Source organism: Cyprinus carpio, chromosome A14, assembly GCF_018340385.1.
Source record: "Cyprinus carpio isolate SPL01 chromosome A14, ASM1834038v1, whole genome shotgun sequence".
NCBI lineage: Eukaryota > Metazoa > Chordata > Actinopteri > Cypriniformes > Cyprinidae > Cyprinus > Cyprinus carpio.
In genome coordinates, this window is record NC_056585.1 from 26,839,809 (window position 1) to 26,857,448 (window position 17,640).

Consider the following 17,640-nt stretch of genomic DNA (forward strand, 5'->3'; position numbering starts at 1 on the left):
AATGTACACAGAAGGTAAACACATGTTTGTGATGAGAACAAACCTCACTGATTCGAGCATGTCAAGCAAGGTTTGAGCTTCCATTTATCGTTTTTGATGAGCTCTATGTGTGTGTGTTGATCAATGTTAATATGTGAATAAATGCTTAAATTAAATCTGTTCATCATGTAAAGTGATTCACATCTTGCAATGTCTTTATGAACTTTTTGAAACATTAAAAATACCCTCATTTGTGTTTCAAAGATGTACAAAAGTCTTTTGGTGTGAAATGACATGAGGGTGAGTAAATTAATGTTCATTTCTGGGTGAACTATCCCTTTAAATTCTTACACAAAGTTATCGGATGATTCATTTGAGAAGAAGTACTTTGTCAATTATCATTTGCTTTAGGAACAGAATCCCACCAGAATTTAAAGTTATGTTCTTTCTTAAAAAATTGTGAACATTTATATGCAGTTTTATGTTTAAATTTAGTATTTATTTATTGATTTCTTGGTAACACTTGGTAAAGCCTTTATGTACAATGCATTATAAAAGCAATCATAATGCAGCTTGTAATTCACTATATATTTTCATAAATAATTGTAACCAAAGTTAAAAAGCATTATAATATCTGAAGGTCTGACTGTCACCAGTTTTAATGCATTATCCTTTCTAACAATGCATAGCTAAGTATTATAATGTATAACAACTGTGGTTTCAATTATTCATGAGATCATACAAAATATTAAAATGTGCATTACAAGGCATAATTAATGCATTAAAATTACTTTTATAAAGAATTATATATAAAGTGTTATCCCAACATTTACACGTTTTCCCACAGCATGTCATGCTCTTTCTCTAAATATACACTTCTGAACACCATCTTTCACTGCTGCCCTGAATAGCTCCTTGTGCATTGAGTCAATCGGAGACAGAGAGAGACTGTGGGCGGCAGAAGCAGCTCTCTGACCGCAGGACGAAGCTAAAGATGGAGCTGCCCGGTGTGAAATGTTGAGACATCAAAGAGGCTGGCAGTCTGATTTCTTTGAACTCTCTTAGGTAACTGTGAAAAACTGGACGACTCCAAGAGTGAGGTATGCAGTGACGGAGTGTCTGTATGGCAGGAATACTGTGGGACATGACGGAAAGAGCTGTACCTGCGTTCAGGAGGGAGGGAATGGCCACACAGCGCACCAGATCCTCCAGCAACAAACACTGCCGAGCTATCAGGATGGCAACGAATGTCGCCAGCGAGTCGTGGAAAGACAGATCACTCACCTGCCAAAGAGAAAACACATTCATTTATCACCAGGATCATCCAGCACAGCCATTTAAAGGGACAGTTCACCCAAAAGTGAAAAATTTACTGACTTTCTTCAGCAAAACAGTAAAGAAGATGTTTAGCTGACACTGTGATCCTTGGCAATTCATGAAATACAAGTCTCGAGAATTAAAAAAAAAGCATATCAAGGAACACAAAATGAACACCCGTGGTTTCCTGAAGATATATCGAGGTCTTATGAAGAGAAATGATCGGTCTGTGCAAGAAACTGAACGTTATTTACAACATTATCACCTGAAATCCAGAGCCTCAGACAAACGGGAATATGATTCTTTTCTGTGAACTGGTTCTTTCGAACAGTTCGTTTCAAAGAACTTGTTCAATTCATTAGTTGGTTTACGTAATCACTCGATGTCATTTATACGCAATTATATTATTAAAGCACCAAATAATGATGTGAAATGTGGATGTTTTATGAGTCTAAAGCATATAAAGTGAAAAAAAATAGTCTTCATCAGCTGACCATAAACAAAAGAGAAACCATAAAAACCTTCATTTCGCACTACATTCAAGTGTTCGGTTCATGAGAATATCAGCGGCTCATCGGCCTTCAGTCCGAGTCGAACTGTTTCCTCAGTTCAGTGACTGTTGGAGGAACTGGAGCACAGGATCAGATATGCTGGTATTTCTGCTCATTTCCAGTCAGAGTTTTGGTTGAGGTACCTGTAGATCTGTGCTGCTCGTGCTGTGAACTGTTCAGTCTGATTTGGTGAACCGATTCAACTAATTAACTAAAAACAACCGGTTCAAAAGAATGATTCGTTTGTGAACTGGACATCACTCCGGATCGATTGTCTGAAGCTCTGGATTACAGGTAATGATGTTGTAAATAATGTTCAGCTTCTTGCACAGACTGATTGTTTCTCTTCATAAGACCTCAATATATCATCAGGAGCCACGAGTGTTCATTTTGTGTTTCCTTGATATGCTTTTTTTTCTCAAAAACGAGCAGCTGCTGACACGCATTTCGTGAATTACAAAGGTTCACCATTTCAATCTTCTTTACTGTTCTACTGAAGAAAAAAAAGTCACCAACATCTTGGATGAGCCGAGGGTTAAATCATCTACACATTTCACCACTCATCCATCGACTTCTAGCTGAAGAGTAACTCTTCTAGTCATTCTACGACAACCTTGATAAGCCACAAAAATTGATCTACACATGTTTTCGTCATCTGCACAAGTATGCTTAAAATACCAAATGAGATCACACGGCTACAACACGGTAGCACTCAATGCATCAGATGAAAGCTGACTCACGTCAACGTTGCAGAGCAGATCGTTGAACCCACAGTTGCCGTTGTTGGAGGAGCAGCAGAGAGCCTTGAGCACTCCCAACCACTCAGCGCTGAGAGAGCGACAGTACGCCGTCAGCTCCGCGCACAGGATCCCGATATCATTCACCCTGAAACAAACCACACAGCATTTGCTCACCGCAGGAGATGCCATGCAGCTCTTCTGCTATTACTGAAGATGCTCACGGAGAATTATAAGACAAGATGCAGGGCAGTGTTTATAATAATCGTATCTGTCATTTTTTGTGATCGCAATATATTTTAATGATTATCTTTTTATTTAGCCATGAAGTTTACTAAAGAATAATTACACAATTCTTGTCTTGAAGTGTTGAAGACAGATGTTAATCCATTCTATAATTTAAACTTCGATAGTAAATAAATAATAAAAAAAAAAATCAAAAATCATAAAATGATCTTTCATTTTTTTATTGCTACCAACTGCCTTCAGACTAATAACTGGAATATTTCAGTTTGATTATTACTGATTAACTGATAATTATTAACTAATCACCGGTTGGTTTTTCTCATATTGATGTTTTATCAAAAAAAGTAAAGGCTTATTTCTCAAAACCAGTGTTATGTATATTAATAATGTTTACATATTATATAATATTAAAATATTTATATTATTCAATTTATAATATTTAATAATATTACTTATATTCTACTTTTATCAATACTCAGAATTAATCTTTATTTTTAGTTATTTCATTTAGTTATATTATTATTTTAGTATTTTCAGTTTTCATTTTAAACGGTTTAATTTGCATTTGTCAATTTTTAATTACTATTGTTTTTTTACTACTAAATGTATTGTAGAAACTTAATTTTGTGTAAAGTTGTTCCGTGAAAAGCGCTATACAAATAAACTTGAATTGAATTGAATATAAGGGTTTAGTTTTAATTTGAGTTCAGTTGACAGTACAACATTTTGTTTCGTTTTTCGTCTAATACTTAAATCTTATTTCAACCATTAGAAGTTTTTAATTATTTATAATGATCCTGCTCAAAACATAAACCGACAGAATTAGATGCTCACCTCTCGGGATCACGGTGGTCCACGCACACGTCCATGAGCACGTTACACACGAAGCTGTATCGGTTAGCCGGGCTGTCATTGAGGATCTTTCCCACCATGGAGTGGTTGAGGTTGTGCGCGGTGGGATTAGCGATAGCGTCGATCATGAACATCTGTTCCCACAGCATGTTGGAGTCTGACGGGTCGATGTTATAGTAGATGGAATTCTTCACCTTCGAGCAGAACTCACTGTGGGAACGAAACCAGACACCATTAGAGACCAGGAATATGGGGAAACACTTAAAAAGAAGTATGGATTTGTTGCTCTCACCTGAAAATCTCTCCAAACTTGCTCTTCAGGTGACTGCAGGAGGTATAGAGGTCGTAGAGATAGGCCAGGATACAGCGTTCGGCTGAGGAACAATCCGCAGGGTTCACGCCAGACTTGACTACGATCCTCAGCCTGCCGAGAATGAGACAATATATTCATCACTGTCCAAGAAGAAACAGTTCATCCTAAAATTAAAATCTGCCGTTAATTTACTCATCCTCAGGTCATTCAAGATGTAGGTCACTTTTTCTTCAGTAGGACCGTAAAGAAGATTTTTAGCAGAAACTGTGGTCCTTGGTGATTCATAAAATGCAGGTCCCGTTTTTAAAATAAATAAAGCATATCAAGGAACACAAAATGAACACCCATGGCTCCCGATGATATATTATGGCCTTATGAAGCGAAACGATCAGTCTGTGCAAGAAACTGAACATTATTTATAATATAATTACCTGTAACCCAGAGCTTCAGACAAACAGGGGAATGTGATTCTTTTCTGTGAACTGGTTCTTTCGGACAGTTAGTTTCAATGAAGTGGTTCAGTTCACTAGTTCATTTACATAATCATGCAATGGTTCAAGTAGTTCACTAAAAAGAACGATTCGTTTGTGAACCAGACATCACTCCGGACCGATTGTCTGAGGCTCTGGTTTACTCGTAATAAATAATGTTCAGTTTCTTGCACAGACTGATCGTTTTGCTTCATAAGACCACAACATATCGGCAGGAGCCACAGGGATTCATTCTGTGCTCTTTGATATGCTTTTTCATTCTAAAAAAATATTTTATGAATCACCAAGGACCACGATTTCAGCCAAAAAACTTCTTTATTGTTCTACTGAAGAAAAAAAACGTCACCTACATCTTGGATGGCCTGAGAGGGAGTAAATGAACACCCAGTTTAAATTTTTGGGTGAACTATCCCTTTAACATCATTCTCTTATCGAGTGGCAGACACGAATATGACGTACCCATCGAAGACCTGTGCGGTCTGGTCAGGGTTGAGGATGAGGCAGGAGTGGTATCTCCGCAGAACGGCCACGATACACAGACAGAGCCCTGTAGTGTAGCTGCCTGCCAGGTTGGAGGACTTCAGCAGGAGCTCTGCTTCCACCAGACTCAACTCATTCAGCAGCTACATGACACAACACACGCTCAAGTTAATCACTGATGGACAAATAAATCAAACAACTGAGCAGCTGCTACATGTATGAGATGATATTTTGGGATCGGCTGTCATACCTGTATAGCAAAGTCAATGAGGCCACTTATATTGAGCGAATACTCCATGAGGTCGAAGATGAACTGGATATGTTGGACCAGTGGGAGGTGGTAGGACATCCCTAAGGCAAAGCTGGCGATCTGTTCCATAACATTCCTGGACACCTGTGGGAACCCAAACACACCATCTGAATGATATCTGAATGCTAATGAGATTTGGAGAAGGTCAGGATTTATAGGGAATTTAAATCAGTAGGCTTGGATGCCATGCACAAATTTTGCCCAGATTTACAGTCTGGATGCTGGCAATTCAGAGCCAGTTTGCAGAAATTGGGCAGATTAAACTGACTTATTTTGCAGAAAACCAGGCCATGATGGACACAGACTCTTGACTGATGATTACATCCAATTGGAGAAGATCAAACATGTTTGACATTTTGAAATTATTTTAGAATGCATCTCCTAGCAATGAGGTAATATGTGACCCTGGAGCACAAAAGCAGTCTTAAGTCTCTGGGGTATATTTGTAGCAATAGCCAAAAAAAAAAAAAAAAAAAAAAAAAAAAACATTGTACAGATCAAAATTATAATTTTTTCATTTATGCCAAAAATCATTAGGATATTAAGTAAAGATCATGTTCCATTAAGATGTTTTATAAATTTCCTACAGTAAATATATCAAAAACTTTAATTTTTGATTAGTAATATGCATTGCTAAGAAATTCATTTGGGACAACTTTAAAGGTGATTTCTCAGTATTTAGATTTTTTTGCACCCTCAGATTCCAGATTTTCAAATAGTTGTATCTCAGCCAAATATTATCCTCCTAATAAATCATACATCAAAGGAAAGCTTATTTATTCAGCTGCATTCAGAATGATTTGAAAGCCTGGTTGTGTAATCCTCAGTTGTTTAGTGTGCGATTCCTAAATTTTCCTCAGCAACCATTTACAAAGTTGACCCGTGTATGATGCGTAATTTTTTCAAAATTGTTCAGAATTTAACATCGGTGTAGTTTATTCAGGCTACAGTGCAGTTTAGGCAATCCTTACAGAGCTCACTGACATACAGAACTCTTAAAGGCACAGTAGCAAAAACAACTTGTTAAAAAAATTTGTGTGGGGTCAAATCTTTCCCCCAAACAGATTTCACTTGTGTTAAGAAATGGAAAGCCACTTTATACAGTTCACCAGTAGCACACAGAGTTCTCTTTCATGGACAAAAACACACACAACTCTATTAAAATATCCGTTTTTGGCGGTTGACCTTGCAAACAGTCCTAAATGACTTGAAAGTCCTAAATGACTGTAAAGATCAGATCTGCGTCATTTGCATCAGGTTTAGAGAGACAGCACTGCTTTTAAACTGAAACCTGCTGCAATCATTGATGTAAAGAACATCGATGACTGCAGCATCAATTATTGTCGAGCCTATGGCCTGATTTGAATTAAAAATACTAAAATACAACTTTAACAATGAACACTTAAAAAGGTACTGTAGCACGTTATAAAGGTTTCACACGTTAATATTATAGTTATTGCATTAGCTGTCAAGAATAACTGCCATGATTTGACTTAATTTATATCCCTTGATTAATGTCAATAAATTACTCACTATTATTAGGATAAATTAGTGATTTAAACAACTGCATGCATAGAGTAAGATTTGAGGAAATGTAAATGAAAAATTCAGGCTGTGCCAAAATTAGTGGACCATGCTGATGAGAAAAATTACATCACGTGCACATGTCTGCGAAATGGTGAAAATTGGTTTTAAAAAAAAAAAGACACAAAAGCAGGTCACAGCAGTTCATTGATGCAAGTCAGGCTGACCTGAGAGGTGACCTGGTGCTGGTCAAAGTGTGAGAGGTGCTGGAATTTAGAGAAAATGTCTTCAGCGGTGGGAAAGGCCTCAGGTTTACTCCTCTTCCTCTTCTGACCTTCCTCACCTCCTGAGGAAAGAAAACAAAAGACAACGATCAACGAATATACAGCACACATGCTGCAAATGACTTCTTTGAGTCAACTATTCCTTTAATAATGTGTGCAGTTAAATTTTCAGTTGAATCTGTCTGAGTCGTGCTCATCTGCACCTGTCTCTGCTGTGCTCTTGCGGTTGAGGACCTTCAGGATGTCTTTGGTGATCTTCTTGATGGCGTGGCGAGCTTCATCTCGCTGTTTGCCAACCCCATAGAGAACCACCAGACGCTGGTTACACTCGTGACTTGCGCTCTCCTCCTGAACAACAACCAGTTCAGTCACACTAAACAACTGTTCAAAACTTTAATATTTTAAAAACTCAACAAGCCTGCGTGCATTTAATCAGAAATACAGTAAAATCAGTTTTATTGTGAAACAGTATTCCAATTTAAAATAGGTTCTAATTTAAAATGTGATCAAAGCTGATTTTTTTAGCATTATTAATCCTTCGGAAATAACTATAATATGCTGATTCTGTGCTCGAGAAACATTTAATATCACTATTACCATCAATGTTGAAAACAGTTGTGTTTGTGCAAACCTTGATACATTTTTGATGAATTCTTTACTACTTTAAAGAAAGAATCCCTTGTTATTTATGAACGGCAACACTTTAGTTTAAAGACCAATTCTCACTATTAACTAGATGCTTATAAGCATGCATACTACTAGTATATTTGGCTGTACTTATAAAGCACATATTAATGCCTTATTCTGAATCTGCATAATCATATTCCAGATCCCTTAATGCTACACCATACCTAAACTCAACAACTGCCTTACTACAGTGACTATTATTAAGCAGCAAACTAGGAGTCACAGTTAATCGTGAGAATCGGTCTCCAAACTAACAGGTGAGCTTATGAACATATCTATATCTTTGTTATGAAAGCATCACTTCCCATCAGTCCTGCGCGAGCTCACCTGAGGAATGGGGAAGTGGGTGGCGTACTGTATGTGGCGGGGCTGCTCGTAAACCAGCGGGAAGGCCGGGTCCATGCCCTTATCCTTAGCAGTGTTTTTGCTCTCCTGCTCAGGGGCAGGTTTCTCCGGGGAAGGGCTTCCCTTCGACTCACAGTGCATCGGAGGAGAGAACATCTGCTGAAGGATCAGACAGCGATACATTTAATCAGCAAACATCAGGTACAATCACTATTACAAAAGTGAGAAGCTTTCTCCAACCTCATCAAAGTTAGCACTCGAGTTGTGATCGATCTCCATTGACTCTGACATACCAGTATCCTGAAAAAATATACATATATATAATTAATAGCAATAAAATATGACTTCATCCAACCGATCATTTCCCACTACACTGTGACTGTGACAAAAAGCTTCTTGCCTCCATTTTAACACTGCTTCCTGCATCCTGCTCTTTGCGCTCTGATTCGTCAGAGGGCTCGTCGCTGGGGGACCGTGGGCGGGGCAGGTGGGAGTCGGAGGCCAGGTCACCGCGTGAGAGGAGGGTGCACATGTAGGTGTGTGAGAAGACGTCATGACGGATGAGCTCGCAGAAGAGCAGCACGAGATTGGAGAACTCCACTCGCTCGCTCTCGTTCCCGGGCTCGGCTCACAGACACAGAGACAAAGTTTTAGCTCGTATGCACTAGCGCTCAAAGTTTGTGATCAGTAGGATTTTTATTGTTTTTTTAAAGTTTCTTTTGCTCATCAAGGCTGCATTTATTTGATCAAAAATACAGAAAAAAATGTAATATTGTGAAATATTATTGCAATTTTAAATAACAGTTTTCTATCTTAGTATATTGTAAAATGTAATTTATTTCTGTGATGCGCAGCTGTATTTTCAGCATCATTACTCCAGTCTTCAGTGTCACATGATCTTCAGAAATCATTCTAATATGCTGATTCATAATCGATGTTGAAAGCAGTTGTGCTGCTTAATATTTTTTTGGAACCCGTGAAACTTCTTTCAGGATTTTTTGTTGAATAAAAAGTTAAAAAGAACAGCGTTTATTTAAAACTGAAATATTTTGTAACAATATACACTATTGTTTAAAAGTTTGGGGTCTGTAAATTTTTTTCCTTTTTTTTAAGAAATTAATACTTTTATTCAGCAAGGATGTGCTAAATTTATACAAAATGATAGTAAAGACTTCTATTGTTACAATAACTGCTGTTCTTTTTAACTTTTTATTCATCAAAAAATCCTGACAAAAGTGTCACGGGTTCCAAAAAAAAAAAAAATATTAAATTTTCAAAATTGATTATGAATTAGCATGTTAGAATGATTTCTGAAGGATCATGTGTGACACTGAAGACTGGAGTAATGATGCTGAAAATTCAGCATTGCATCACAGGAATAAATTATATTTTAAAGTATATTAAAATAGAAAACTTATTTTCAATTGCAATAATATTTCACAATATTACTGTTTTTTTCTGTATTTTTGATCAAATAAATGCAGTCCTGATGAGCATAAGAAACTTCTTTAAATAAATCCTACTGATCCCAAACTTTTGAGTAGCTGTACCTTATTAAAAAGCATAATCCTTCTCTAAAGTGGTTAATGGAACTGGAAAGAAACCCCCAAGGATGCTAAAATATGAACTCACTGAGCACAGGGGCTTGTGTGTCCAGGAACTGCAGCAGGACGTCCTGAAAGACGGGGAGAGTGGCAGCAGACAGAGACCCTGAAGACACAGAGCCCTTCTCATCCACGACCTCCGACTCTCCACACCGCTAAACACACACAGGATTACAGTGAAAACTGCGCAGCTGGACATAACGACACCATTTTCATAATGCAAAATAATGTGCACCTCTGCCTCAATCTCCGTCTGCCTCTTCTCCAGGAGTTTGGCCACCACCATGGCTCTGTGCGGCCCTGACCTTTTACAGGAAACAGCCCACTCACACAGCAGGGTCACCACCGCATCGTCGTCTGGACTCATCTACAGTGACCAGCACATTACACATCAAACATCAGAACCAGCTTAAACATCTTAGTGTGATATAATAAGTACTACATAGTTATTACACATTAATTACATTGTTATTACAATAAAGCTGGCAACCGGCTAAGTATCAAACACTTATTACATCTGATTACAGTTAATAAGTGTCCATTAGTGGCACACTTTTGTTCAAAAGGTTTTTTTTTTATGTTTCTGAAGTCTTCTGTGCTCACTAAGACTGCACCTCTTAGATCAGAATTACAGTAAAAACAGTACAACTGTGAAATATAACAATTTAAAATAATAATAATTTATTCCTGGGATCAAAGCTGTATTTTCAGCATCATTACTCCAGTCTTCAGTGTCACATAATCCTTCAGAAATCATTCTAATATGCTGATTTGATGCACAAGAAGTTTCTTATAACAGTTGAAAACAGTTGTGCTGGAAACTGCAAGACCTTTTCAGCATTCTTTGATGTATCTGAAATAGAACTCTTTTTGTAACATTATAAAATTCTTAAGTGTCACTTCTGATCCTTTGAAATTCCATAATAACAAAACAAAACAAAAAAAAAACAAAACAAAAAAAAAACAGTTGTCTTTACCTCGTGTCCGTCTTTGCTCTGTCCGGAGCCAAAGATCCGGTTATACAGCGAATCCAGGGAATTGCTGAAGTCAGACTTCTCAAAGCTGTGGTTATCCAAAACCTCCAACGTATGCAGAACCCGGCTGATGGTGAAACCTACCGGACACACCACGGATCATATATTATACAAAATAATTCCTGTCCACAGTGAGATGCTGAAGAGCTCATTCATGCCCACCTGCTGTTGTCTCCTGACACTTATCGAAGGACCACCAAAAAAACACCACCTCCCGCCCTCTCTCTTTGATCTGCTCCTCTATCTCCCTCACCTTGGCACGAACCTGAGAAGCATCACATTCCTTCAGATTAATTGCTTTGATTAGATGGAGAGCCAGTAGATCAGATCATGTGAAACCCAGTGGAGTCAAACCTGCTGGTTAAAGCTGCTGTTGCCCCCCGGCATGGGAAGGTTCGAGGGCGCGATCGGCAAGAGGTCTAATGGCGAGCCGGTCTTATTACGGCTATCTGTCAGAGAGTAGTGCCAGACCAGAGCGCTGGGACAACACAACACGATACTCTACAGAGGGACAAACAGAATAAAAACAGTGTCAAGAGAAACCCGATGACGAGGAAACGCAGCTGGAATAACACACACGTGTGTGTCAGTACCTGCAGCATGCAGCTGAGTCCAAACACTACGGGCCTGTGCTGGTAGCAGATGTAGAAGTCTGTGAAGGGGGTTTGGGGCTGGTTGCCCCCTGCAGGCTGGGAGGTCGGGGTGGGGGGCAGGGCGTTCCCCTGCTGTGCTGAAATGCCGTGTGCCGGGTGTCCGCCTGGACCTGGTCCGAGACTGCCATCGCTCAGCAGCAAATTGAGCCGGCGTGTGCAGAAATACGCCAGCCGTCTCGATAAATAGGCTGACTGCACAAACTCTCCCGAGTACTGAACGAAATAAAGACTGGGTCAAAATAATCACAATGCATTCAGATAACGACCATGTTAAGACAGACTCAATCATTAAGGCTTCTCTGTCCTGATTTTGGGAGACAAATCGGCAGAAATCGTAATCTTTGTTTGGGTAAAACCAGGTTAAAATGTGAGCACTTTTGATTTCAAACCACTGAAAATGGGTCAGATTCAAGAAAGTGGACTTTGAGTCAGACTGTACTACTTGTAAAACTTTGGAAAAAGAATATTTATGGCATACTTGGGGCAAGTATGTCCAATGCACATGTTTTGATAGAGTGAAACAAGATGCATTTCTATTTTTCAGATTATTTGTTCTTCAGACATTCCTTTTAAAAAGAAAAAAGCATCAGCTGAATGCAAAGTGAAACCACATTTGGTTTTTGGCCACTGAAGATGTGTACAATTTACTCCTGAAGCCATATTGAGACTCCAATAATCGCTGGAAAGGAACCATAGAGGGCCTTAAAAAAAATGAAGATGACAAAAAAAGTTTGTTAAGACCCCAAATCTAAAAAGGCATTAAGAAATCTTCTGAAGAAAATACTTCTTGAGTCACAGACGTGCAAACTTTGGAGAAAAAACTTGAAAAGTGCTTTTTGAATGGGCATTACTGGCACATAATGCAACAAAGATTGCTAAAGTCGACAGATTTCACTAACAGACCGACCAATCTCTGTGTAGAAGTAATATAACGATGCTGCCATCTGTATGAAATCAATTTCACCCCCCTGTAATCTGACTCTGAATCTCAGGTGAAAAATGTCATTTTGACACTCCTCTACAATTCAGTAAATATACATCTGTGACATTTAATTTTTTTTTTTTTTTTCATGTATGCATTTCTTTCACCAGAAAAAAATATTAACAAAATCAATAATTTGAGCCGGGACTTCTGACTGAGTTAATAAAATAAACAAATTTAAAACTATTTTATCACAGCTAGTCGCCAAATCAATACTTCTCATTTTTAAGTACTAAAATAGCTAAAACTAAATAAAAACTAAAATGTAATAAAAATAAATAAAAACTATATATTAAAAAAAAAAAAACAATAAAAATGACAAAAACAACAAAATTACTAAAACTTTAATAACAAAAAAATGTAACTGAAAACAGAAAATATACAAATAAAATCAAATTCAAGATATTATTAATAAACTAGAATACCACCACTGTCTTAATTTAGCTGACATATGTAATTAATTGAAACACAAAGGGACAGATCTGCAGATGAACTGACCTGTAACAGGAGCGGCAGCAGGAACCGCAGAAGCTCGTCCTCTCCGGGTCTGATCTTCTCAAAACACTCCAACACCCAGGTGAGGAACTCATGTCTGTCTAACATGCCATCCTGCCACACACGTACACATACACACAATAAACAATCAACACATACAACACAAACACTCCCCTTTTTCTCAAGACTCATAAATGCAACAGTGGGCAGTATGACATATGTGACCTTGGAGCACAAAACCAGTCTTAAGTGTAAATTTTTCAAAATTGAGATTCATACGTCATCTGAAAGCTGAATAAATAAGCTTTCCATTGATGTATGGTTTGTTAGGAGGACAATATTTGTCTGAGATACAACTATTTAAAAAACTGGAATCTGAGGGTGCAAAAAAATCTAAATATTGAGAAAATCATCTTTAAAGTTGTTCAAATGAAGTTCTTAGCAATGCATATTCCTAATCAAAAATTAAGTTTTGATATATTTACAGTAGGAAATTTACAAAATATCTTCATGGAACATGATCTTTACTTAATATCCTAATGATTTTTGGCATAAAAGAAAAATTGATAATTCTGACCCATACAATGTATTTTTGTCTATCGCTACAAATATCCCCCAGAGACTTAAGACTGCTTTTGTGCTCCAGGGTCACATATCTGATGCTCTTTAATGCATTGTGACAGGTGATCGTATCAATTTGGGATCGTATCAAATTGGCATATCATTCCATCCCTAATATATAAACTAATGTTCAAAAGTCTGTGGCCTGATTATTTATTATTATTTATTTAAAGAAATTATTTTATTCGGCAAGGATGCATTAAATTGATCAAAAGCAACAGTGAAGACATTTATAATGTTATAAAAAAAATTGTGTTTATAAATTCTGTTCATTTAAACAGTCTTTTCAAAGAATCCAGAAAAAAAGTATCAAAGTTTCCATATAAATGTGTTTCGAGCAGCAAATCATCATATTAGAATGATTTCTGAAGATCATGTGACACTGAAGACTGCAGTAATGATGCTGAAAATACAGCTTCGCATCACAGGAATAAATTAAATTTTAAAATATATTACAATAGTAAACAGTTATTTTAAATTATAATAATATTTCATAATATTGCTGTATTCTTGATCAAATATATGCAGCCCTGGTGAGCTGAAGAGACTTCTTTCAAAAACAGAAATCTTACCAACCCCAAACTTTTAAATAACAAGAGCATATTTAGAAATATCTTCATTTGTGTTCCAAAACTAAACAAAGTTACGGGTTTGGAATGACGAGGGTGTGTGAACTATCCCTTTAAAAACTTAATCTCTGTGGGACATAATTCCAGGTTTTGAGTTGCATTCCCTTAAAAACTGACAGCCCTCTGTATCAAGAGACACCTGCACTGCATCTTTAAATAAAACCGGGCCCACCCACCTGAAACATGAACATGGCCAGCTTCTCGTTGTACTCCCACTGTTTCATGGCGGTTTCCACCTCAGCAGGAGGAGCAGGCAGCGGAGACCCACAGCCCTGGCTGGGAGACTGTCTGTAAAACTCTGCCACCTTCTGCAGCTGCTCCCACAGGTATTTAGTAATGATCTGAGTCCATTCTGCAGAAGCCAGATAAAGCCAGTGAGGCATTGCAGCACAAAGCCCAATCACACAGCACAACAACACAGGACATTAAGGACAGTGTTTGATATATAGAGCGATGCACAATAACCACACTAACCTATGCAGGGGTCAATGACGTGCCTCTTCTTCACCTTGGTTTCAGTTATAGCAGCGTGATACGCACACGTCATTTTAATCATCCAAGCAGAGCGCATCACAGGCACACAGTACTTGGCAAGATAGCCGAACACTTCCTCTTTCTTGCTGAAGATGGGAACCTAGTGCACACACAGCAATGAGACCAATGCAAAACCTAAAGGATTAGTTCACTTCCACAATAAAAAAAGTAACTCCTGATTTATTCATCCACATGTGCAATGTCTTTCTGTCTTCAGTCGCAAAGAAATTCAGGTGTTTGAAGAAAACATTCCAGGATTTTTTTCCATATAATGGACTTCAATGGAGACCAACAGGATGAAGGTCCGAATTGCAGTTTAAAAAGGGCTCTACACGATCCCAGCTGAGGAATAAGAGTCTTATCTAGCAAAACCATTGCTAATTTTCCAAATAAAAAATAAATAAATATTGCATATACTTTTTAAACCACAAATGCACATCTCGCACTAGCTCTGCCTTGAACGTTTGCAAATTCTTGGATTACATAATCATGTCAAAATCATCCGACATCATTGTTTTACGCTTTCTTTTCAACTTTCTTTGCACGTTCACTTTGTAAACACTGTGTTGGTACTTCCGTGACCTTTAAAGGGTTAGTTCACCCAAAAATTTAAATTCTGTCATTAATGACTCACCCTCATGTCGTTCCAAACCCGTGAGACCTCCGTTCATCTTCAGAACACAGTATAAGATATTTTAGATTTAGTCCGAGAGCTTTCTGTCCCTCCATTTAGAATGTATGTACGGTATACTGTCCACGTCCAGAAAGGTAATAAAAACATCTTCAAAGTAGTCCATGTGACATCAGAGGGTCCGTTAGAATTTATTGAAGCATCGAAAATACATTTTGCTCCAAAAATAACAAAAATGACAGCAATGCTGACGTGTTTTCTGGTGCTCCCAATAACAAAGAAAACACGTCAGCAGCGTCACTGCAGCGTCGTGAACGCTCACACAACAGACCCGGAAGAGAAGAAAAAGCGGAATAAAGTCGTCATTTTTGTTATTTTTGGAGCAAAATGTATTTTCGATGCTTCTATAAATTCTAACGGACCCTCTGATGTCACATGGACTACTTTGAAGATGTTTTTATTACCTTTCTGGACGTGGACAGTATACCGTACATACATTCTCAATGGAGGGGACAGAAAGCTCTCGGACTAAATCTAAAATATCTTAAACTGTGTTCTGAAGATGAACGGAGGTCTTACGGGTTTGGAACGACATGAGGGTGAGTCATTAATGACATCATTTTAATATTTGGGTGAACTAACCCTTTAAAGCATGATTATGAAATGCCAGAAGTCAAATGTGCATTTGTGGTTAAAACGTATATAAATCGTCCCCTTGGAATTATAAGGTTCTATCTGACATTTTTGTCAAAATTGAGTTATTCACATATTCTTTCTCTGTGCCAACCTATTTACATTATGTGAGATTTTTTTAATGTTGTGTACATTTTGTGACTTTTTAATTTAAAAAACCAAAAGGTTCTATCTACACAGTCAAAAACTTTGACGCTCAATATCTCAAAAGTACTCTGAATGCAGACAGAACCTTAGAATTCCAAGGGGATGAAATTTTTATTTTTTTTTAGAAAATGAGCGATGGTTTTGTTAGATAAGAGCCTTATTCCTCAGCTGGGATCGTGTAGAGCCCTTTGAAGCTGCATTTTTGACCTTCATCCCATTGGTCCCCATTGAAAATAAATAAATAAATGGAATGTTTTCCTCAAAAACCTTAATTTCTTTGCGACTGAAGACAGAAAGATATGAACATCTCGGATTATAAACAATTTGACCATCAGTAAAGGCTTGTGTGTTGTTGACAGCATGTTCTGGATCTACACAAGCTCTCTGTTCAGAGTTTATAAACCGCAGCATGGCAAAAGCGAACCTTTTTAGCGAGCTGAGTTAAGGGTTTGGTGCCGGCCAAGTCTGTGAACCAGTTATTAATGGAGCTCTGCGACCGCGCTGTGACGAGCCAGAAGTTGTCCTTCTGATTGACCTGCGGCTTCCTCTTGCCAGTGTCTGCAAATGTGTTGCAGCGTAACTTCTCCGCGATGATGCTGCTGAAGTTTGAGCTGATCTGAAAAGCAGAAGGTAACAGGAGTGCCTAGGTTAACGAATGAGGTCGATGTTTTAACACCATGCCAGCTTCCTCGGCTATTTTCATGGTGAGTAACAGTATAAAAGAGCAATTAAAAAAAAATCTACGTCAGGTTTGGAACAAAAATGGATTCAGGGTTGATTTTGCATATGTTATTTTATTTTTTGTATTATTTTCCATTGTTGTTTAATCTCATTGTGTGGTTTTAAGGGTTATTTGTCTTCACGAGTAAAGATATAAGAGAATGTTTCAACTTTTTAAGGTTGCATGTTGCTTATTTACAGGACGTTGCTATTGCTTGTGGTATAACACTAGTTGCATTTGTGCTGCTCAGGTGAAGTCTGGGCATTGAAACACGCAACTAAGATTATTCAATAAACTCAGCGCATTTATTATGATCCTTACTTCACCTCCTGCTTCTGCTCTTCTCTGGCTTTACTCAGTCAACTTCTTAGCTGATAGAAGATTATTACAGTTTTGGGTACCAGACAAAACTTGCTGCTTACAGGTTTTTGGTATCAGAAAACTCAAAAAAAAGTGCATTTTCTAAATACATAAATATATATATAACTAAAAAACAATAAATAAATATATATCTATATACACATAATATATCTATATATATATATTTGAGTATAATATATACATATATATATACACACACACACATAATTCACATTCTCTCTGGATTTATCAAGTATGGGTTTAAGTAAAATGTCAATACACATATAATATAATTATATAACACACACACACACACATAATAATAATAATAATAAATATATATATATACACACATACATACAGCAGGTCAAAAGTTTGGAAACATTACTATTTTTAATGTTTTTGAAAGAAGTTTCTTCT

At 37.5% G+C, this 17,640-nt stretch overlaps 1 protein-coding gene across 1 annotated transcript in view; it reads right to left on the reverse strand.

The window, feature by feature from the left end:
- The window catches only part of LOC109109726 (mediator of RNA polymerase II transcription subunit 12-like), a 38,642-nt gene that overhangs the window by 18,260 nt on the left and 2,742 nt on the right, over window positions 1–17,640 (reverse strand). Inside the window, 21 exon segments of the mRNA XM_042770419.1 lie at window positions 1,143–1,263; window positions 2,588–2,732; window positions 3,665–3,892; window positions 3,975–4,106; window positions 4,946–5,109; window positions 5,217–5,360; window positions 7,028–7,146; window positions 7,288–7,432; window positions 8,099–8,272; window positions 8,357–8,416; window positions 8,517–8,743; window positions 9,749–9,875; window positions 9,956–10,087; window positions 10,698–10,834; window positions 10,917–11,019; window positions 11,109–11,255; window positions 11,348–11,620; window positions 12,888–12,998; window positions 14,311–14,486; window positions 14,609–14,768; window positions 16,564–16,755. Of these exon segments, the coding sequence (XP_042626353.1) occupies window positions 1,143–1,263; window positions 2,588–2,732; window positions 3,665–3,892; window positions 3,975–4,106; window positions 4,946–5,109; window positions 5,217–5,360; window positions 7,028–7,146; window positions 7,288–7,432; window positions 8,099–8,272; window positions 8,357–8,416; window positions 8,517–8,743; window positions 9,749–9,875; window positions 9,956–10,087; window positions 10,698–10,834; window positions 10,917–11,019; window positions 11,109–11,255; window positions 11,348–11,620; window positions 12,888–12,998; window positions 14,311–14,486; window positions 14,609–14,768; window positions 16,564–16,755 (3,217 nt within the window).